Below are 21,218 nucleotides of genomic sequence, written 5' to 3'. Positions count from 1 at the left end.
AGCATCTCCTGAGCTTAATATCATCCAAAAGGACACATGAAAGTGGCATTTTTTTTGGGAGGCGGGAATATTTTGATTCCAGTGACCAATGATGACATGTGGCTCACGGACAAGACACTCTGTCTACCCCTGTTCTAAGTCATTAAGGGCTTCCAACAATAATAACACAGAATAGTGAATCAGGAGCTACAGATAGAGCAAGGAACTAACACAATGTTTATTATTGGTACCCAACTGTGCATAGCCATGGATATATTCTCATGTTTGCAAGTCTCCAAATAATCTTTTGGGGGCAACCTATGTATGTATGGCATTACAGTAGCCCAGTCCAGACATCAAGGACTGTCTTACTCTTGTGCATCAAACCAAAGCCAAGCAAAAAACATGATAGGCCAAAATTGATACCTGAATATTCAGGTGCAAAGTCGGGTCCAGAGGCGTTGCGGAACTGCAAACCAGAGCCAACCCCAAGGGCTTCTTGATCCTGACATCCATGAACATCTAATGATGTTGACACTGCACTTGACTGGATTTAACTGAGAACTGACCAAATGAGAGGCTTCAAGTTTGAGACTTGTCTCCTTTGGAAACCTTTAGAGGACAGAGCCAGGGATAAGGGCCCAGGAGAGGGAAAGGAGCTACGGCAGAGGTGGAAAAGCTCCAGCCCTCCAGGTGTTGATGAACTACTCATCCCATCATGTCCCACTATTTGCAGGTTGGGTTTACCAACACCAGAGAACTCTCCTGCCTGGAAATGAGAACTCAAGTGGCCAAGTTGTCAAAACAAATGACCAAATTCAATTGGTTGGATGCTCCACAACCCCAGTCTGACCTAATTTCTCTGTGCAAAGTGGAAGAAAGGCTGGTGAATGTGTGGCTGGAATCATTTTTACTCTTTACTACTGAATCTCACAGACTTAAGAGTCATCTACACTGTAGAATTAATGCAATTTTTGTTAATGTGGGATCTGTGTATTGATAGTGTTTAAATGAAATTTGTGTCTTGCTTGTATTGCATACTGATTGCATCATCCAGAGTGTACTATAGTCTAAAAAGAGTTAATTACTGAGAAGCTGTGATGACCTTGATGTGTGGCTGGAACCAGGGAGTGTCCAGACACAAGTGTGTGTGCATTGCTGATTGCATCAGTTCAGTTCTGAGTTGAGTTGAGTTGAGTTCTGTCTGCCTAGAGTGAGAGTCAAGTCCTGTGTCCATTGTCTGCAAGTCTGTTTGTCTTGATTATTACTGCTTACAGTAAAACTTGTATATAGTTTTACTAACGTCTCTGGGTGTCTCTTCGTTCTGCATTCCACTGACTCCATCCAACTACTGCTGTGCTGCAATTACTCTGACAATTTTGACATCACTTTAACTACTGTGGCTCAATGTTATGGAATCATGGGAGGAGTTGTTTTACAAAATCTTTAGCCTCCTTTGCCAAAAATTGCTAGTGCGGCAGCAAATTGCAAATCCCAGAATTGCATGGCAGCGGGACATTACATCAAAAGTAGTGTTAAACTGCATTAATTTTACAGTGTAGATGCACTCTTGAAGTCTGTTATTTAACGGTGGCCCCCAGATCTTGAAAAAAGCATCTTTTGGAACTACAATTTGCAAAATCCCCCCAACATGTTGTGGAATAATGGAAGCTACACTCCACCAAACAATTTTTCCAAACTCTGGCGACTTCTCACAGGATGTTTCAACCTCCTGGCTAGGCTGGTGAGCAGGCTGGTGAGCAGCTCCTGCAATAAATCACTCTGACCATGAGGTCATGAGTTCAAGGCCAGCCCGTGGTGGGGTGAGCACCCGTCAATTAAAAATAAAATATAGCCCCTGCTCGTTGCTGACCTAGCAACCCGAAAGATAGTTGCATCTATCAAGTAGGAAATAAGGTACCACTTATAAAAGTGGGGAGGCAAGTTTAACTAATTTACAACGTTGGAATGAGGAAGTGAGGAAGTGCCATCAGAGTGGATGATGAAGCAGCTGCTCCCCCCCTGTGGCCAGAATCGAACATCCCCTCAGGAGAAGGTTAAATTGCCTCTGCGTCTGTCTGTCTGTCTCTGTCTTGGTTCGATGTGTTTATGGGCATTGAATGTTTGCCCTATATGTACATAATGTGATCCGCCCTGAGTTCCCTTCGGGGTGAGAAGGGCGGAATATAAATACTGTAAATAAATAAATAAATAAATAAATAGTAAGCTTGCTTTGAACACTAGAAATAAAACAATTTTTCCAAACTCTGGCGACTTCTCACAGGATGTTTCAACCTCCTGGCTAGTAAGTTTGCTTTGAACACTACAAATCCCCCCAAACCGTTAGCCTGCAATATTCATCCACAAGGAAAGTGCTCTGATCATTGGGAATACCATTACTTTTTTTGGTTGCCCTTGTCTTCACCTTTTCATGCAGAAGGTAGCGGTTCCACTCATCCCTAGCCAACTCAGAAAACAGCCTTGCTTCTCTGAGACAAGCCCTCTGTGTATCCATAAGCGAGTCTGTCCTCTTGTAAAGGACCTGTTGTAAACGACGTAAGGAAAGTAGTAAACCAGTGACAGAGGGTAGAAGCGAACATACCACAGAAGGGAGCTCTTTGATCTATTTTACCTTCAAAGTGGGCGCAGGCGACTGGCCAAAAGTACTGGATGCATAGCCACAGAGATACTACAGGGGAGCAAAGGGAAAAAAACAAACGAGAGAGACAGAGAATACGGAAAAAGGTGAAAAAGAAGAACAACCAAGTCCGGTGTTCTTAGCCATTTCTAAACAACGACGGCTTAGTGGTTGTTTTCAATTCAGACTTCGTTGATGGTTGCTTTGTGTGAAGGGCTACTCCACACATGCAACATGTGGATTTTAACACACTACTGCAACCTAGCATTTTTTTCTGACACAGCAAAACACTATGTAACGTTTTTGTTCCTGGATTATAAATGTCATTTCCTAATTTGTTCTGCCATGAAAATATGGGAAAGGTTTATTAAACTGCAAACACTTTGGTTTTGCAGGACATCCTGCAGCACATTTTGCTATAGTTTTTCAATGAATATCTCATTGAGTTTCAGCCAATTCAATGTAATTTGTGGCAGGCACAAAAACAAAGTTTCTGGAGTGTAACAATTACTTTCAAAGTACAGTAGAGTCTCACTTATCCAACATAAACGGCCCGGCAGAATGTTGGATAAGCGAATATGTTGGATAATAACTAGGCATTAAGGAAAAGCCTATTAAACATCAAGTTAGGTTATGATTTTACAAATTAAGCACCAAAACATCATGTTAGACAACAAATTTGACAGAAAAAGTAGTTCAATATGCAGTAATGCTATGTAGTAATTACTGTATTTACGAATTTAGCACCAAAATATCACGATGTATTGAAAACATTGACTACAAAACTGTGTTGGATAATCCAGAACGTTGGATATGTAAGTGTTGGATAAGTGAGACTCTACTGTACTGCACAATTGAAAAGGAGTAACACTTTCAAACCAGGAACGGAAAATATTTCAAATTTTGTTACATAGTGTAATTAAATCCGCAAAAGTCAAACTCACAAATGTGGGGTTTGTTTCCAAAAGATACCTAATAATAATAATAATATTATTAAAAATAATAATACATCACACAGTCCTAAACACTTGGGAAGTGTTCGACTTGTGATTTTGTGATACAAAATCTAGCATATCTATCTTGTTTGCTGTGTCATACAATGTCGTTGTAATAATAGTAATAATAATAATAATAATAATAATAATAATAATAATAATAATAATAATAATAATAATAATAATAATAGAGTTATAGGTGGCAGCTTATCAAAACTTGTCAAATCACTTTGGTACAACGCTTGGAAAATTGCATATTACAGCAAACAAATGAATATCCTCGGCATGTTTTTCAATTCCTATAAAAGTTCTTCAAATTGATTTGGTACTTTTTGGAAACAAATTCCACAAATATAGAGGGCTGGCAGTCTGTAGGCTCTAGGGAACTCATATTTCTAGCAAATCCAGTATAGCCTGATCTTATGAGTATTGATTGACCATGAAACTTGTCTTCTTTTCCAGTTGAATTAATGCAACTGCGAGCCCTTTCACACAATAACTGTTGCTCTTCAATGCTCTAGAAAGCAGCTTGTAGTCTAAGATTTCCAAGGGTTTTTGGGATTGTTAGTTGAGAGGTTTGGAAAACTACAATTATCAATAATCCTCATGACCAAAATGTTAGTATTGCCAACTTACGAAGGCGACAACAGCAACCTTGTCCAGCATCACTGCTGATACCAATCAGGTTTTAGCAGGACTGAAAAACGTGTGATGTTCTAGAAGTACAGCGGTCCCTTGGTATCCAAGGATGATCTAATCCATTTATATACACACACATATATATATGCATATACATACACACACACACACACATACAGTAGAGTCTCACTTATCCAACATAAACGGGCCAGCAGAATGTTGGATAAGCGAATATGTTGGATAATAAGGAGGGATTAAGGAAAAGCCTATTAAACATCAAATTAGGTTATGATTTTACAAATTAAGCACCAAAACATCATGTTAGACAACAAATTTGGCAGAAAAAGTAGTTCAATACACAGTAATGCTATGTAGTAATTACTGTATTTATGAATTTAGCACCAAAATATCACGATATATTGAAAACATTGACTACAAAAATGCGTTGGATAATCCAGAATGTTGGATAAGCGAGTGTTGGATAAGTGAGACTCTACTGTATATACACACACACATATATACACACACACATATATATACACATACACACACACCCTAAAGCCAATATATTTACAATGCCATAGTACAATGGTGTCCTCTATGTATAAAATGCCAAAATCAAGGTTTGCTTTGTCATGGTTTGCAAAGATACGACATGTGTGTTGACTGGAAAATCAAATGCATGAAGCCGATTGGCTGAGTTTACATGGACCTGGGAATTGCTTTGCAACTGTTGCTGTCCTGCTGCTGGAGCACTGCTTTGAACAGGTTTCTCAATGTGAGTGTGTTAGTCTACTGAATACTGGCTGGAAAGAAGATGGCTCTGTACTCAGAGAGGCCTGACTATTTCTGGGGCCTTGTTTGCTGTTGATCTTCACTAAAGTGGATTTGTGGGCTAAGAAAGGACTGCTTGTGACTGCTGATTTTTGTAAGCAATCAGAGGGACTATTGTAAATATCATTGTTCTGTTGATCTCTTGGACTTAATAAAAGTTCCTGTGTTATTTGTTCTGCAAAGCTGAGTGGTGCATCATTCTGCAGGGTGACTCTGGGTTCATACGTAAGAGCTTCTATCTATCACCCACAATCCCCAACATGCTTTTGGGAATTTTTGTTGTTGTTATTGTTAGACTATGAGTGTGACTGTAATGCTACTTTCCAGCAGTTGTTACTTACTCCACCCTCCCCATAAATTCTTCTATAACAAGGAGTGGCTGTTATAATGTCCACAATAAGACCAACATCTGTATTCCTTCAAGTCAATAGAACTTGTGTTATATACCATCCCCAAAAAAATCATAGATGAACACGAGAAGATTTCATGAAAACACTGACAGTAAAAGTCGTTGCATCAAGATTTCACTCCTTTGCCACCAATATATTACTGAGACTTTAAAAAGGTTTCTTTATACATGTTAGTGAACTGGATGTAAAACTTTCCAACCTAAAATAGCTACATTATGTTTTGATCTGCTCATACAAAGGAAAAATACAATGACCTGCTGTGGTGCAGGCTGGTTAGCAGCCAGCTGCAATAAATCACTCTAAGAGGTCATGAGTTCGAGGCCAGCCGTGTTAGAGTAAGCACCCAACAATTAAAAATAAAATATAGCCCATGCTCGTTGTGGACCTAAGCAACCCAAAAGATAGTTGCATCTATCAAGTAGGGAATTTAGGTACCATTTATATGTGGGGAGGTTAATTTATGACACCATAAAAAAAATCCAGCCGCCATTGGAATGAGGAAGTTGCCATCGCAGTGGTTGATGAAGCAGCTGCTCCCCCTGTGGCCGGAATCAAGCATACCCTCAGGAAGCTGGAAGCTGGAGAAGGTTTAAATTACCTCTGTGTCTGTCTCTGTCTCTGTTCTATGTTATATGGCATTGAATGTTTGCCTTATATGTGTACAATGTGATCCGCCCTGAGTCCCCTTCAGTGTGAGAAGGGCGGAATATAGATACTGTAAATAAATAAATAAATATTCTGCTAAACAGCCCCTGCTTGGGAATACAGGGTCATCATGGTAACTACAGTCCTTCCTAAAATAGGATCATGAAATGTGATGTTCTTGGCAACTACTATTTAGCAACTACCAATGTGGACATGACACTAAAGGATAGCTCTCCTTTCCATCTGGAAACCACAGTCGATTGGATGCAGAAGAACAAAATGAAGTTTATCTATAAAGGCATATCTCTCGTTAACAGGACCTGCCTGAGAAGTCGTTTGATGGAGTCACATTCTCCATTAATGCAAATATATTTTTTGCAGGTTGGGGGACCTCTAGGCTAGATATGTAAATAAGACTTCTCATTCTCATCGAGACTAGGTGTCTCAACACATTGGTTTCAAAGAGACAGTGGTTGTAGTCTGTTACAGCATGAAAAATGGAAGAGTAGAGTATGTCATCCTTAATACAGTAGAGTCTCACTTATCCAACACTCGCTTATCCAACGTTCTGGATTATCCAACACATTTTTGTAGTCAATGTTTTCAATACATCATGATATTTTGGTGCTAAATTCATAAATACAGTAATTACTACATAGCATTACTGCGTATTGAACTACTTTTTCTGTCAAATTTGTTGTTAAACATGATGTTTTGTTGCTTAATTTGTAAAATCATAACATAATTTGATGTGTAATAGGCTTTTCCTTAATCCTTCCTTATCATCATCATCATCATCATCATCATCATCATCATCATCATCATCTAATTACTTATTAATCGCCCTCCATCCAAGATGCTCTAGGCGATTTACAAGATAAAATGTTGGATAATATTATCCAACATACAGTAGAGTCTCACTTATCCAACGTAAACGGGCCGGCAGAACGTTGGATAAGCGAATATGTTGGATAATAAGGAGAGATTAAGGAAAAGCCTATTAAGCATCAAATTAGGTTATGATTTTACAAATTAAGCACCAAAACATCATGTTATACAACAAATTTGACAGAAAAAATTGTTCAATACACAGTAATGCTATGTAGTAATTACTGTATTTACGAATTTAGCACCAAAATATCACGATGTATTGAAAACATTGACTACAAAAATGCATTGGATAATCCAGAACGTTGGATAAGCGAGTGTTGGATAAGTGAGACTCTGCTGTATTCGCTTATGCAACATTCTGCCAGCCCGTTTATGTTGGATAAGTGAGACTCTACTGTACCTCCAAAAGTTGCTATTTTAAAGGTGAATTAAAAACCTTCAGCAATTTCTACCTTTTGACGAAATCATCAATTTGCTTCTCCTTTTCTACCTTGGTGGTGGTGGTGGTGGTGGTTGTTGTTGTTGTTGTTGTTGTTGTTATATTTATGTTTATTTATGCTATCCACTCTGAGATGGGGATTGTAGACCAATATGATTCCAAATAATATATGAGTATAGGAAAAAGTCATGTAAACATCATCCTAAATCCAGAGACAAGAATACAGCAAGTTCCTCCCCTCTCTGTTTTTTGTGGGGGGTTTTGTTTTGTGTTTTGGAAAAGGCTGTGTTGGGGGTATTAAAATAAATCTGGAAAAGAAGCATAGTGCATGGCATGAAAGGGAAGCGGCAAGACTAGCCAAGACTAGTACAAGTAAGTTCTGAAAAATTCTCTTCTTACTTTAATTTCTTCGCCATCACTTTAAAAAGACAACAAACCCAATTGCCAAATTCCTTACCAGTGTATCTTTGCAAAAACCTTTCTTTTGGCGGTTTTGATTGTTAGTAGGATTTCTTATATCAAAAAAGTATTACAAGTTGTGGCTTCAATGGGGAGATGGAATTAGATATGTGGGTGTATTGTCACCAGATGATCTGCTTTGAACTGGGTTATATGAATCTACGCTGCCATATAATCCAGTTCAAAGCAGATAATCTGGATTCAGAAACTGGATTATATGGCAATGTAGATGAATCCTTAGATCATTCATTCAGGTTTTGCTCCTGAAAACACAAGACGTGGGGTAGTCTTTTTCTTGCAACGTTACCGTAAAATAGTTCATAAATTTACGAATTGCAGATATTCATAATAATATTTTCAAAAACAATAGAGTGTCCCATCTCCTCCTTTCTCAGTATACAAACATATACACTGAGTAGGAGAACATAATGCAAAATTCAGTTTATGGAGATCAACAGATAAGACATGAAACAATGACTTGGCAATGTAATAGTTAGCGTGTTTCTTTTCTTTTTCAGCAAACATATTTGATATAATATCTTTCAGCACTTTGCTTCTTTCAATTTGCACGCATGCAATAGTGTTTATTCTTAATAAATTTCACTAATGGAATTAGTTGAAATACACCATAATACAGTTCCAAATTTGACATTGCCAGCCTTAAAGAGTGAGCATATTTTGCACCATTAACAAACTTCAGATATTTTCCTCCTGCAATCATATTGTCAATCTAATTTATCCATTTTCTAAATATTCCTTTATGCATTTTAATAGGATTCTACTAAATAAAAAGAAAGATTTATGGGGCATATGTGTTTTGACATCTGCTGATGATATATTTAATTTGGTCCATTCCTTTATCTTTTTGTATGCATATTATTATGCTATGTTATAATGTTTATAGATCAGATGCGATCATATTTGTCAAAAGGAATCCTCAATATTTAAATCCTGAAAACTGAATGAAAAATTAGATATCCCTTTCAAAGGTAACTGCTCTCCTGTAGTCATATTTAAGTTTAGCATTTTGGATTTCTCCTCATTTATTTTGAGGCCTGGATGAATTTCATACCGTCTGAATTTCAATGGGTTAGATAAGAATAACAAAATGCATCACTAGGAGTTGTCTCAGGTTTCGGTGCTGGAATAGTTCTGATCTTGCAGCCCTATCAGTAATGTAGTTCAAACATTTATGAATTGTGGGTATTCACAATAACAGTTTCCAAAACTAAAGAGTGCTCCATCCCCATCTCTCTCAGTATACAAACATATACACTGAGTATCAGCACATAATATCAGCCGGGCTGTGGTGCAGCTGGCTAGTAACCAGCTGCAATAAATCACTACTGACCAAGAGGTCATGAGCTCGAAGCCCGGGTCGGGTTAAGCCCCCGACCATTAAATAGCCCAGCTTGCTGTTGACCTATGCAGCCCCGAAAGACAGTTGCATCTGTCAATTAGGGAAATTTAGGTACGCTTTATGCGGGAGGCTAATTTAACTAATTTACAACATCATAAAACTGCCAGCAAAACACGAGGAAAGGAATGAGGAAGTAGGGCCACTAGTGGACAGTGAAGCAACAGCTCCCCCTGTGGCCTGAATCGTGAAGCTGAAAAAAAATGTTAAATGCCTCTGTGTCTGTCTATATATGTTGTTTGTCTGTTGGCATTGAATGTTTGCCATATATGTGTTCATTGTAATCCGCCCTGAGTCCCCTTTGGGGTGAAAAGGGCGGAATATAAATACTGTAAATAAATAATAAATAAATAAATAATGCAAAATTCAGTTTATGAAGATCAAAAGACAAGAGACGCGGAGCAATGATTTGTCAAAGGGCAATGTAATGGTGAGCATGGTCAACTTGGGCTGAAAATGACCCAAACTACAGAAGGAAAGGAAACAGAGGGACACAACTTGTCCCCAAACACCATATGAATAATATCTTGAGACTTTCCAGGATTTCACTTTTTATCAGTATCAGAAAGAAACACTTTTATCTCTAAGTCAATAAATCCATTTTCATCTCCCTCAGGAGCAGGTCTTTTGTAAAGCTATTGACCGCTCATTATCATTCAAAACTAAGCCGTATAATTAACTCTGCATTACAACAGGGATAATGAACAACAGTGTTACATCATTGTTGGGAAAATTTACCTAGTATAATTGCTATTTTTCAATGAATGCATTGTATATTATATTGTATTATAATATTATATTATAGATTATTATTATTATTATTATTATTATTATTATTATTATTATTATTATTATTATTTTCAATTTGAGGAATAAGAACAAAAAATACATCTTGTGCCTCCCTTATCCAGAATTCCAAAACCTGAAATAATCCAAAATTGTCCACATAGGACACTTTCGCTTTAACAATGTTCGATGTACACAAACTTTGCTTCAGGAGCAAAATTGTTAAAATATTGCATAAGGTATATATAAGATATATATACAGCAGAGTCTCATTTATCCAAGCTAAACGGGCCGGCAGAACCTTGGATAAGTAAATATCTTGGATAATAAGGAGGGATTAAGGAAAAGCCTATTAAACATCAAATTAGGTTATGATTTTACAAATTAAGCACCAAAACATCATGTTATACAACAAATTTGACAGAAAAAGGTAGTTCAATACGCAGTAATGTTATGTTGTAATTACTGTATTTAGGAATTTAGCACCAAAATATCACGATGTATTGAAAACATTGGCTACAAAAATGCATCGGATAATCCAGAACCTTGGATAAGTGAGTGTTGGATAAGTGAGACTCTACTGTATTGCAAAATTAGAAAAAAAAATCCAAAACTTTTCAAGTCTGAAGCATTTCACATAAGGGATACTCTGCCTATATATTCCATCCATAGCTCTTAGCCCCTGATTAAATCTGAAGTTTAATACTCTATTGGCTGAAACTCTTAAGTAAATAGTTTCTTCAAATCCTGCTGAAGTTGTTATCTCTTGCAGTTGTGTTATCTTTCTGACCTCTGAGTTTAAGCTCTTTACGGGAAGGATTTGATGTGCCAAAAAACAGTTGACACCCGACCTCTTCCATGGGGCTAGCTGTCTGTTCCTTTATTTGCATTCGTGTTCATCATTGCCATCATGTACAGAGGCCAACTGCATGACCTTTCAGATACAAGCTGACTTTTGCAAATATCGTCTTATGATTCCTGGCCAGCCGTCAGCTTGAAGGTGTTCTTTTCCTGACCTCGCTGTACTTGGCAGCATTTCAAAGCCACTCTCAGATCATGCTTCTTATATCCTTCTTCAATAAGGAGCAATCTCCCTTCCTTCTCTTTTTAAAATACAATACAGAAAGCCCTTTTTCACTGCCTTACTATAGCACTTTGATACCATTTTACATGGGTATCGAATTTTGGAATTTGTAGTTTCAGAAGGTCCTACAAATGCCAAATTACCCATGGTTAGTACAGCGAGTTAAACCACCAACTAACAGAAGATTTTGCCGACTGGAAGGTTGGCAGCTCAAGCTGCAGGTCGGGGTGAGCCCCCACCGTCAGCCCCAGCTTCTGCTTACCTAGCAGTTCAGAAACAACAACATGAGTAGATAAATAAGTACCGCTTCAGCAGGGAGGTAAAAGGCACACTGAAAAACATGCTGGCAAAATCTGACTAGGAAGATGTCCATGGACGACAGGATCCTTGGCATGGAAAATGAAACAACAACACCTCTCCATGGTAGAATCGAACACAGCCAGATGCCGGAGATGAAAAAGAGGGAAGCCTTGCCTCTGTTTATGTACTGTCTGTCTTTGTCAGTTGTATAACGCCACTGAATGTTTGCCATAAATGTACCTGTAATCCACTCTGAGTCCCCTCGGGGAGATAGAGCAGAATATAAATAAAGGATATGATGATGATGATGATGATGATGATTTGTAGGTCTTAACGTCCACACTGCAGAATTATAGCAGTTTGACACCACTATGGCTCCATGGTATGGAATTCTGGGATTTATAGTTTCCTGCGATATTTACTGTTCTCTCTCAAATAACAAATTGCAGGATTTCATAGGATGGAGTCATGGCTGTGGCGCAGGCTGGTGAGCAGCCAGCCAGCTGCAGCCAGCTGCAACAAATCACTCTGATCAAGAGGTCATGAGTTCGAGGCCAGCTCGGAGCCTATGTTTGTCTTGTCTTTGTTCTATGTTAAAGGCATTGAATGTTTGCCTTATATGTGTAATGTGATCCGCCCTGAGTCCCCTTCGGGGTGAGAAGGGCGGAATATAAATACTGTAAATAAATAAATAAATGGCAGTCCAAGTGGTGTTGAATTGTTGCAATTCTACTGTGTGGATAGTCTACAAGAGACAGAATCGAATGCATGTTGGTAAGGAAGGGGTAGGGTACCGTGGGAGTTTGTAGCTTTATGTCTTCTGTTTGAGCTACATGACAGGAAGATGCATCACAGACTGTGGAATGCAGGAGGTGCTTCTGTGCACACACACAGGAACGGACTTTGAGAGAGACAGACATGCAACATGTGTCCAGACAGGTTCGGAGTTTAGCATTGTAAATATTGTAAATAAAGCCTTCAGAGCCGCTGAGTTTCAGCAGTTATAAATCAGCGAAGCTGTCATTCTTTGTCAGTGCCATTTTCGCCATTTGCAAAGTGGTCTGACGGGTGAGTTAAAGTGGGACCTAGCTCATCAATCAAGTCGGGGTTGCCGATTCCCTGACAAAAAGCATACAGAAGTATATATAGGAGTCGGTCCTATCCATACTTTTAGGCATCCATTGGTGATCCTGGAAAATATCATCCGTGGATAAAGAGTAACGAAATGGTAATGAAAACAGTCTGAACTTAACTAGACTATACCTCTTCCCCTACATTTTGGGGAGACCATTGCTATAGAAGAGAATTCGCGCAGGAGTAACTGAATTGTGCAACTTCTGCAAGTCTCAATTCACTACTTTTGAGTATAAATAAGTGATGTTTCCAAAAGACAGCCCCAGTAAGACAACTGGCACTTGGCTGAAGCCCCAGGTAGAGCTTGTGCATGGAATGACACATTTGGGAAGAATCTCAAGGTCTGTCTAATCCAAGGAGAGACAATTTTTCCAATAGGAAATGACCTAGAAGTTGACATCGGGGAGAGAAAAAACACTTCATTTGAAGTCAAGACTCAACAAACGGTCCAAGCCCCAGACTGTCACTTGCGTAGCTCAGTTGTGTCATAGGGCCCTTTATCCCAGGATCTGATCCCAGATTATCTGGCTGTGGAGACTCAAATAATCCAGTTCAAATCAGATAACCTGGGATCAGATCCTGGGATATAGGATGATGTAGAAGGAGACATAGTAATTCTAACTTCTAACTTGAATGAATGTCATTGAAGCCTGTTCTGTAACTCTGCAATACTAGGCTGCCCTTCATGAAAATGATGTCTTTCTAATATCGACTTAGAATAAGACTTTTTCTACAAAATAATGTTCTTTTTTCACTCTTTCACATTTCTGTGAATGTTCTTTTTCCTATGGAAGAGGGAGGCAAAGTCTCTGGGAAACCAGAAATTGGTCTACAAACACCTCAATGACATCAAGTTCTGTCACCAACTTTTGGGCTACTCTTAAAAGGAAGGAAAGGTCAGTAGTGGCAACTACTAAAGAGTTTTTAGAAAGTGGAGATTCTCTTTATTTAGTGGCAAAACCCTCAATCCTATGCCTTCTGCTCTCTATTTTCCAGAGATGTTGAGCTATAGTCCCCAAATCAACCATTGGTGAAGTTGTTTTCAAACACACCTAAAGCATGTCAGGTTAGAGGAGGCACATCTAGTCAGGCCACAGTGACGCAATGAGTTAAACCTTTGTGCCGCTGAACTGCTGATCTGAAGGTTGGCAGTTCAAATTTGTGAGATGGGGTAAGCTCCTATCTGTCAGCTCTAGCTGATTGCCAACCAAGCAGTTCAGAAACATGAAAATGTGAGTAGATAAATAGGCACCGCTTCGGCGGGAAAAGGCAAAGAGACGTTCCAAACAATCTTGCTGGCCACATGATCAGGAAGAGACAACGCAGGCTCCTCGGCTTGAAAATGGAGAAAAAAGCACCTTCCTGGAGCCCGAAATGAGCACTGCCTCCAGAAGCCGGAAATGAAAGGAGAAGCCTTTGCCTTGTTTGTGTTTGTTTGTCTCATTCATTGCATTTAATGTTTGCCTATGTAATTGCTGTAATCCGCTTTGAGTCCCTTAGGGGAGAAGGGCGGAATATAAATAAAGTGTATTATTATTATTATTATTATTATTATTATTATTATTATTATTATTATTATTATTGTTATTGAATCACCTATGTTTATGGCACACCTGATAACTTCTCCATCCTTCCCAGTGCTGGAACTGACTTACCATGGCTACATCAGCCTGGAAGATCTGCTTGATGAATTTGTTTCTCGAGGAATGAACCAGCTGAATGATGTCTCCATGGAGCGTGTCCCTGTTTTTCTCCAGAAATCCTGCAAGGGAAATGGTAATGACATCAGGTGGGCATGGCTACATAACTGTATTTACCAAAAACATATAGAGATCTTGTCTTATAAGGACAATGAAAAATATAAAGTTATAAAACTATGATCATTTTCATAAGGACCAACTACAGTTCTTGTATTATGCACAAATGTTGGAGTTCTCCAGAACTACTAATGAACCAGGGAGGGTGAAGAATGGAAGTTCAATGATTTGGATCGATTTTGAAGCCACAAGATTTTGAGTTAAGTCCAGTCACAGATGAAGAGTATAATTTGACACCCAACAATGTCTGCAGAAATGAAGAGATCTCAGTAGAGATATAACTATTGTATATACTCGAGTATAAGCCTACTTTTTCAGCCCTTTTTTTAAGACTGAAAAGCCCCCCTCAGCTTATACTTGGTTGAGGGTCCTGGTTGGCTTATATTTAGGTCAGCTTATAAACGAGTATATGGTACATTTATTATTTTTCTCTATTATTATTTGTATTATTACATTTATTATTTTTCTCTATTATTGTTGCTACTATTACATTTATTTTACTCTAATTTTATTATTAATAATAATACATTTATTATTTCACTCTGATCTTATTATTATTATTATTGCATTTATTATTTTACTCTATTTATTATTACTTGTATTATTTTCCTGTTGTTGTTGTTATTATTATTATTATTATTATTATTATTATTACATGTATTATTTTACTCTATTATTATTAAAAGGATACCTAAGCACATTTACATTGAAGAAGATGAGAATAATGATTTGATCAGAGTTGGTTAGTCTTATCTTAAATTTGAGCTTTATGTAAATATTCAAAAACATTTAACCTAATGATGCCTCAATTAATGTAATTTTATTGGTACAGTAGAGTCTCACTAATCCAAGCCTTGCTTATCCAAGCCTCTGGATAATCCAAGCCATTTTTGTAGTCAATCTTTTCAATATATCGTGATATTTTGGTGCTAAATTCGTAAATACAGTAATTACAACATAACATTACTGCATATTGAACTACTTTTTCTGTCAAATTTGTTGTATAACATGGCGCTTAATCTGTAAAATCATAACCTAATTTGATGTTTAATAGGCTTTTCCTTAATCCCTCCTTATTATCCAAGATATTCACTTATCCAAGCTTCTGCTGGCCCGTTTAGCTTGGATAAGTGAGACTCTACTGTATCTGTTTTTATTTCTGAAATTTACCACTCTCAGCTTATACTGGAGTCAATGTTTTCCCAGTTTTTTTGTGGTAAAATTAGGTGCCTCAGCTTATGTTCGTGTCGGCTTATACTCAAGTATATATGGTAAGTTGTGACCAACTTTGTATTTCCAGAAATGAGTATCCACTTCCTCATCTTTCCCCAGGCAATGTATTTGTCTTTCTTCTGAGCCATGGCCCATCTCCAAAGACCTGATCCTGACTTCCATATTGCCTCTCCATCCGCAGGACATTCCGCTTACCTTTTGTTTCATAGTACACAATTCCAGCGAAGTGGTTGATACCAAACTGGGTTTCGTAGTTGTTCCTGGGTGGGATGTAGTTGGTGTTCAGCTTATGCTGGGAGTTCAGTTTGTGCAGCATCGTGGCATCTGTTCCCTGCACCAACAAAACAAGGCGGATATGCTGAATGAAGAAACAGTTGCCTATCTTGGCAGTGTAATTCAATAATAGAAGTCGTGAAAAATAAAATAAAAATTCGAAGTTTTCAACATTTGTGAGTTTAACTTTTGTGGATTTGATTAATGTGTTATCTCTAGGAATCGCTAGATCTTCCACGTCATCTTCTGGAAAAAGTTTTTCATAAAAATTATGGTTCAATCTGTGGATGCCGAATAGATGGACATGGAGGGCCAACTGTACACTGTTTTACCACTATTATTCCACTTTAACTGTGGATTTCTTGGGCTTGTAGTTTAGTGACACCCAAGATTTCTTTAGCCAAGGATTTTAATGGTTCCTCCCTAAACTGGAATTGCTAGCATCCCACAGAATATTTTAATGGCAGTTAAAGTGGTGTCTACGGACAATGCCGGCTCTTCGGCTTAGAAATGGAGATGAGCACCAACCCCCAGAGTCAGACATGACTGGACTTAACGTCAGGGGAAACCTTTACCTTTACCTTTTTAAAGTGGAATAATAGCACTATAATTGTGTAGTGTAACAGGGTCCTAGAACAATTACCCTTCTGATAATGTTAGCCTGCTTTATAATATTCAGGTGTTATAAATTGCTGTAAAAGTGTTTACCTGCAATCGATTATTCTGGTCTTCCCTGCAGTGCCGGAAATATAATGTAATGCCTATATCACATTGTATTTTCCCATATGCACCCTATGTGTGTGTGTGTGTGTGTGTGGGAGATGCATATTGGGAAATAATACAATGTGATATAGGCATCACATTATATATCCAGCACTGCAGGGATTTCTGGCACTGCAGGGAAGGCCAGAATAATAATAATAATAATAATAATAATAATAATAATAATAATAATAATAATAATAATATATGAGTAATGGCATCACGGCGACCAACAAAACAACAAAACTACAGGTCCCCCAACCTCGAAATTTGACAACACAACCCATCATCCACACCTTTTGTTGATATAACAAAAAGAAAAGAAAAATAAAGTCCTAATTAGAGGAAAAGGAATAATTCTTTTTATCCAATTTCTGCCAGTAAGAGGACTAATCTCTGCCCACTTGGTCTCCTAGCAACCAACTCAGCCAAGGGACAGCCAGGGTTAAGCCTCACTTAGGCCTCTTCCATAGATTATCTAATTTGCACTGGATTATATGGCAGTGAAGACTCAAGGCCCTTCCACACAGCTATATAACCCATTTATAATATTATATTACCTGCTTTGCACTAGATTATCTTGACTCCACACTACCATATAATCCACTTCAGTGTGCATTTTATACAGCTGTGAAGAAGGGGCCTCATATTTCCCATACCACCATATTTCGTCACAGCAACATGTGGCCGGGCACAGCTAATAAATAAATACACACACACACTGTTGTTGGAATGCATTCCCCAATAGTTGTTGGAATGCATTCCCTATATAGATACAGATGTGTGTGTGTGTGTGTGTGTGTGATGCATTCCAACAACTGTTGAAGCCTGAAACTATAGAAATAATAATAATAATAATAATAATAATAATAATAATAATAATAATAAATTCTTTATTACCCACCTCTTTTGATGGTTCAAGGCGGGGTATAACAAAGTTAAAAACATATGAACTTAAAATATGTACAATAAATTACATAGACAAATATAAAACACCAAACAGATTTGACATATAATAGTAACAGAATGTAAATAAAAACTTCTGATTGAAAGTTGACCAGTAGAAAATAGAAAATATTGGGGCCCACATCTTATCTATACTTGGATCGGAAGCGTATCATGTAATTGCACTAGAGAACCTAGAAAGATCCATAAACAATTTCAAGGGGGAAATACTTTTGGAGCATGGTTAAGTGAAACTGTGGATATCGAATTTGTGGATAAGGGGACCAAACTCTTGATGGACAAAAGGCCCACCTTGGGAAACTTGCTCTCCTCATCGATGAGAGAGATGATGTTCATGGGCTTGATGGCGATCATGTCCAGCGCATCTTGGTTATCCGTGAACTCAATATGCTGCCAGTTGATGTTCTCCAGGTTGTACTCCTCTTGTTCCAGCTTGAAGACATGGCGGACAAAGAACTGCTGGAGGTTCTCATTTGCAAAGTTAATGCAGAGCTGCTCAAAACTGGGGAAGGAGAAAGGAAAGACCATTTTGTTTTCTAACCCCAGGTATTTTTAATGTTACAATAACAGACCACATGGGCCATCCAGTCCAACCCCTTGCCATGCTGGAAAAGCACAATCAAAGCACCCCCAACAGATGACCACCTAGCCTCTGTTTAAAAGCCTCCAAGGAAGGAGCTTCCACCACACTCCAAGGCAGAGAGTTCCACTGCTGAACAGCTCTCACAGTTAGGAAGTTCTTCCTAATGTTCAGGTGGAATCTCCTTTCCTGTAAACCACAATGCCACACTGGATCTATTATATTCAATGAAAAGAACTTGAAATTAAAGAATCAAATGTGGGGGAACACAAAACTGACAGATTCATCCATCCCTCAGAGCAACATGTCAACATTTCTATTAATCTCCTCTACTCCGTACCATCTGAATGTGGAAGGTATTGGTGGATTAACTCCTACCGTGTTTCCCCAAAAATAAGACAGGGTCTTATATTAATTTTTGCTCCCAAAGATGCTCTAGGTCTTATTTTCAGGGGATGACTTATTTTTCCATGAAGAAAAATTCACATTTATTGTTGATCAAAAAAATGAACATTTATTATATACTGTACAGTAGTTGTCATCTCAAACCAGCATAACCAGACAAACTCTGAATCCTATCAAGAATTTCTTGTTACTACCATTATTTCCATGTACAACAATCTATGGTACGTACATTTACTGATCCTGCATGCTCAGGTGTTCTGTTTGTTGGGCATGCTTCCAAACAAAAACTTTGCTAGGTCTTTCTTTTGAGGGAGGCCTTATATTTAGCAATTCAGCAAAACCTCTACTAGGTCTTATTTTCTGGGGATGTCTTATTTTAGGGGAAACAGGGTAGATTTATTAAAATGTATTGTGCAAGAGTTCAGCGGTGACATTAAAGCAGTCTCAAAAGGCGCAGGAAATATGTCATGGAATAGGACGTCAGATGTAAAACTTTGGATTAAACCAAAGAGCAGATCTAAAACAACACTGTAGAAATGTCCTGCAACAATCACCATGGTCCTTTACCTGTTTACAGTGAAATTCTCAAAGCCAAAGATATCGAGCAACCCGATGGATCTCCTGACATTTTTGTGTTCCTGGGAAGGAGGTCTGTAAATGGCAGCGTTGATCTTCTCCACGATCCACACAAAAAGCCTTCCGTAGATTCCCTGGAAACATTTAAGGGTTGGACAGACATTTAAGGTATGTGAATCAACCAAAAAGTAATTTCTTTTAGTTTGTTCCAGAAGTCCCAGACTTCTGTCCTCAATGTCCCTGCTCAGGTCCTTCCGGAGCCATCTACACTGCCATATAATCCAGTTTCTGATCTCAGATTATCTTTTGGATTATATGGATGTGTGGACTCATTTATGCCAGTTCAAAGTAGATGATCTGGGATCATATACTGGATTACCATATATACTCAAGTATAAGTCGACCTGAATATAAGCCGAGACACCTAATTTTACCACAAAAAAACTGGGAAGACATTGACTCCAGTATAAGCCGAGATACCAATAAAATTACATTAATCGAGGCATCAGTAGTTTAAATGTTTTTTAATCTTTACATCAAACTGTAATTCAAGATATGACTGTTCAACTCTGATTAAATCATTATTTTCATCTTTTTCAATGTAAATGTGCTTATGAAGTGAAATAATAAATATAATACTGTAATAATAATAAATGCAGTAAAATAATAAATGTAATAATAGAGTAAAATAATAAATGTATTAATAATAATAAATATAGAGTAAAATAAATGTAAAAGTAACAATAATTGAGTAAAATAATAAATGCATTAATAATAATTAATAGAGTAAAATAATAAATGTAACAATACCATAATAGAGAAAAATAATAAATATACCATATATACTTGAGTATAAGCCGATCTGAATATAAGCCCACCAGGACCCTCACCCGAGTATAAGCCAAAGAGGTTTTTTTTCAGTCCTAAAAAAGGGCTGAAAAACTAGGCTTATACTCGAGTATATACAGTATATGGCAGTGGAGATCCAGCCTTCAAACTTAGGACAGCTGTAGTTTCCTTGCTTGAATCTATCCATCTAGAGTGGGATTACATGGTTACGTTGTTATGCATTTGTAACTAAGTAGCTAATGTAGAAAACCAGTTATCATCCCTTTTAGCGTGGAGGACAGGGTGTGTGCTGGGTGGGTTTCTTCAAACTCCATCAATCATCTTCTCCAGCACCCTGATGAACTGGTTGCAATCGTCTGTCACACCAATTCCTCCGTTCAATGTCAGACTCAAATACATATCTAGTCTGAAGTCCAAACATTTATTTCAATATCTATAATACATATTCACAAAGCACAGCAAAAGCCATCGCTCTGAGCTGGCATTTCTCTATTGCCTCTCGCCTCGGCAAGCACAGCTCAACACACAGAGATAAGAAAGCACATTCCTCAGTCCGAAGGAAGTTCCGACCTCCAAAGGCCGGAAATCATGCCTGATAGGTCATAGCAATCACAACAGGCTGTCAGTCAAAACTAGCCTGCTGTTAACTGTTTCATTACTGAAACACACACTCTAGCAAAACAGCAGAAACACTTGATTTACATTTCATATATATACATCCATAATCCAACAATCCCTATCATCATACAAACAAACTAAAACATATGCAAAGAAAGAAATTAAATCAAACAAAAGGACGATATCCTCCTCACATTATCTGTTCTGTTTTGGCTGTAATCTGACAGCCCATGCCATCTCCAGAAGCATGAAGACTTGGCCTGGATCCACCAAATGTTACCACTAGAAAGAAGAAGAGTGAGCAAGACAGAAGAAAAAACGAGAAAATGCCCCAGGCTTTACCTTGACAAAAGCATCCCTCACGTCCAGAGCCTGCTCCATGCTGAGCGGGGTGGAGACGGTCTCCCCTCTCGTGATAATAGTCCGGCTGGTGAGACAGTTCATCAAATCCTGAGGGTCCACCTGGATGCAATGGAGAGAAGACAAAAG

At 38.1% G+C, this 21,218-nt stretch overlaps 1 protein-coding gene across 5 annotated transcripts in view; it reads right to left on the bottom strand.

Moving 5' to 3' along the window:
- The window catches only part of myo7a (myosin VIIA), a 160,267-nt gene that overhangs the window by 96,439 nt on the left and 42,610 nt on the right, over positions 1–21,218 (bottom strand). For 2 of the 5 annotated variants that reach the window (XM_062974492.1, XM_062974493.1), the window contains 7 exons: positions 21,072–21,191; positions 19,254–19,396; positions 17,993–18,203; positions 15,896–16,031; positions 14,306–14,412; positions 2,612–2,668; positions 2,405–2,521 (listed from right to left, as the gene is read on the bottom strand). In XM_062974492.1, coding sequence (XP_062830562.1) covers positions 2,405–2,521; positions 2,612–2,668; positions 14,306–14,412; positions 15,896–16,031; positions 17,993–18,203; positions 19,254–19,396; positions 21,072–21,191 — 891 coding nt within the window. The remainder of the gene's footprint in view (positions 1–2,404; positions 2,522–2,611; positions 2,669–14,305; positions 14,413–15,895; positions 16,032–17,992; positions 18,204–19,253; positions 19,397–21,071; positions 21,192–21,218) is intronic. The other 3 variants (XM_062974496.1, XM_062974497.1, XM_062974495.1) reach the window with 2 other exon arrangements.

Source organism: Anolis carolinensis, chromosome 3 (assembly GCF_035594765.1).
Source record: "Anolis carolinensis isolate JA03-04 chromosome 3, rAnoCar3.1.pri, whole genome shotgun sequence".
In the NCBI taxonomy this organism is placed as follows: Eukaryota; Metazoa; Chordata; class Lepidosauria; order Squamata; family Dactyloidae; genus Anolis; species Anolis carolinensis.
Note: the sequence above shows the minus strand (reverse complement) of the source record. Positions and strands in the feature narration are given on the sequence as shown.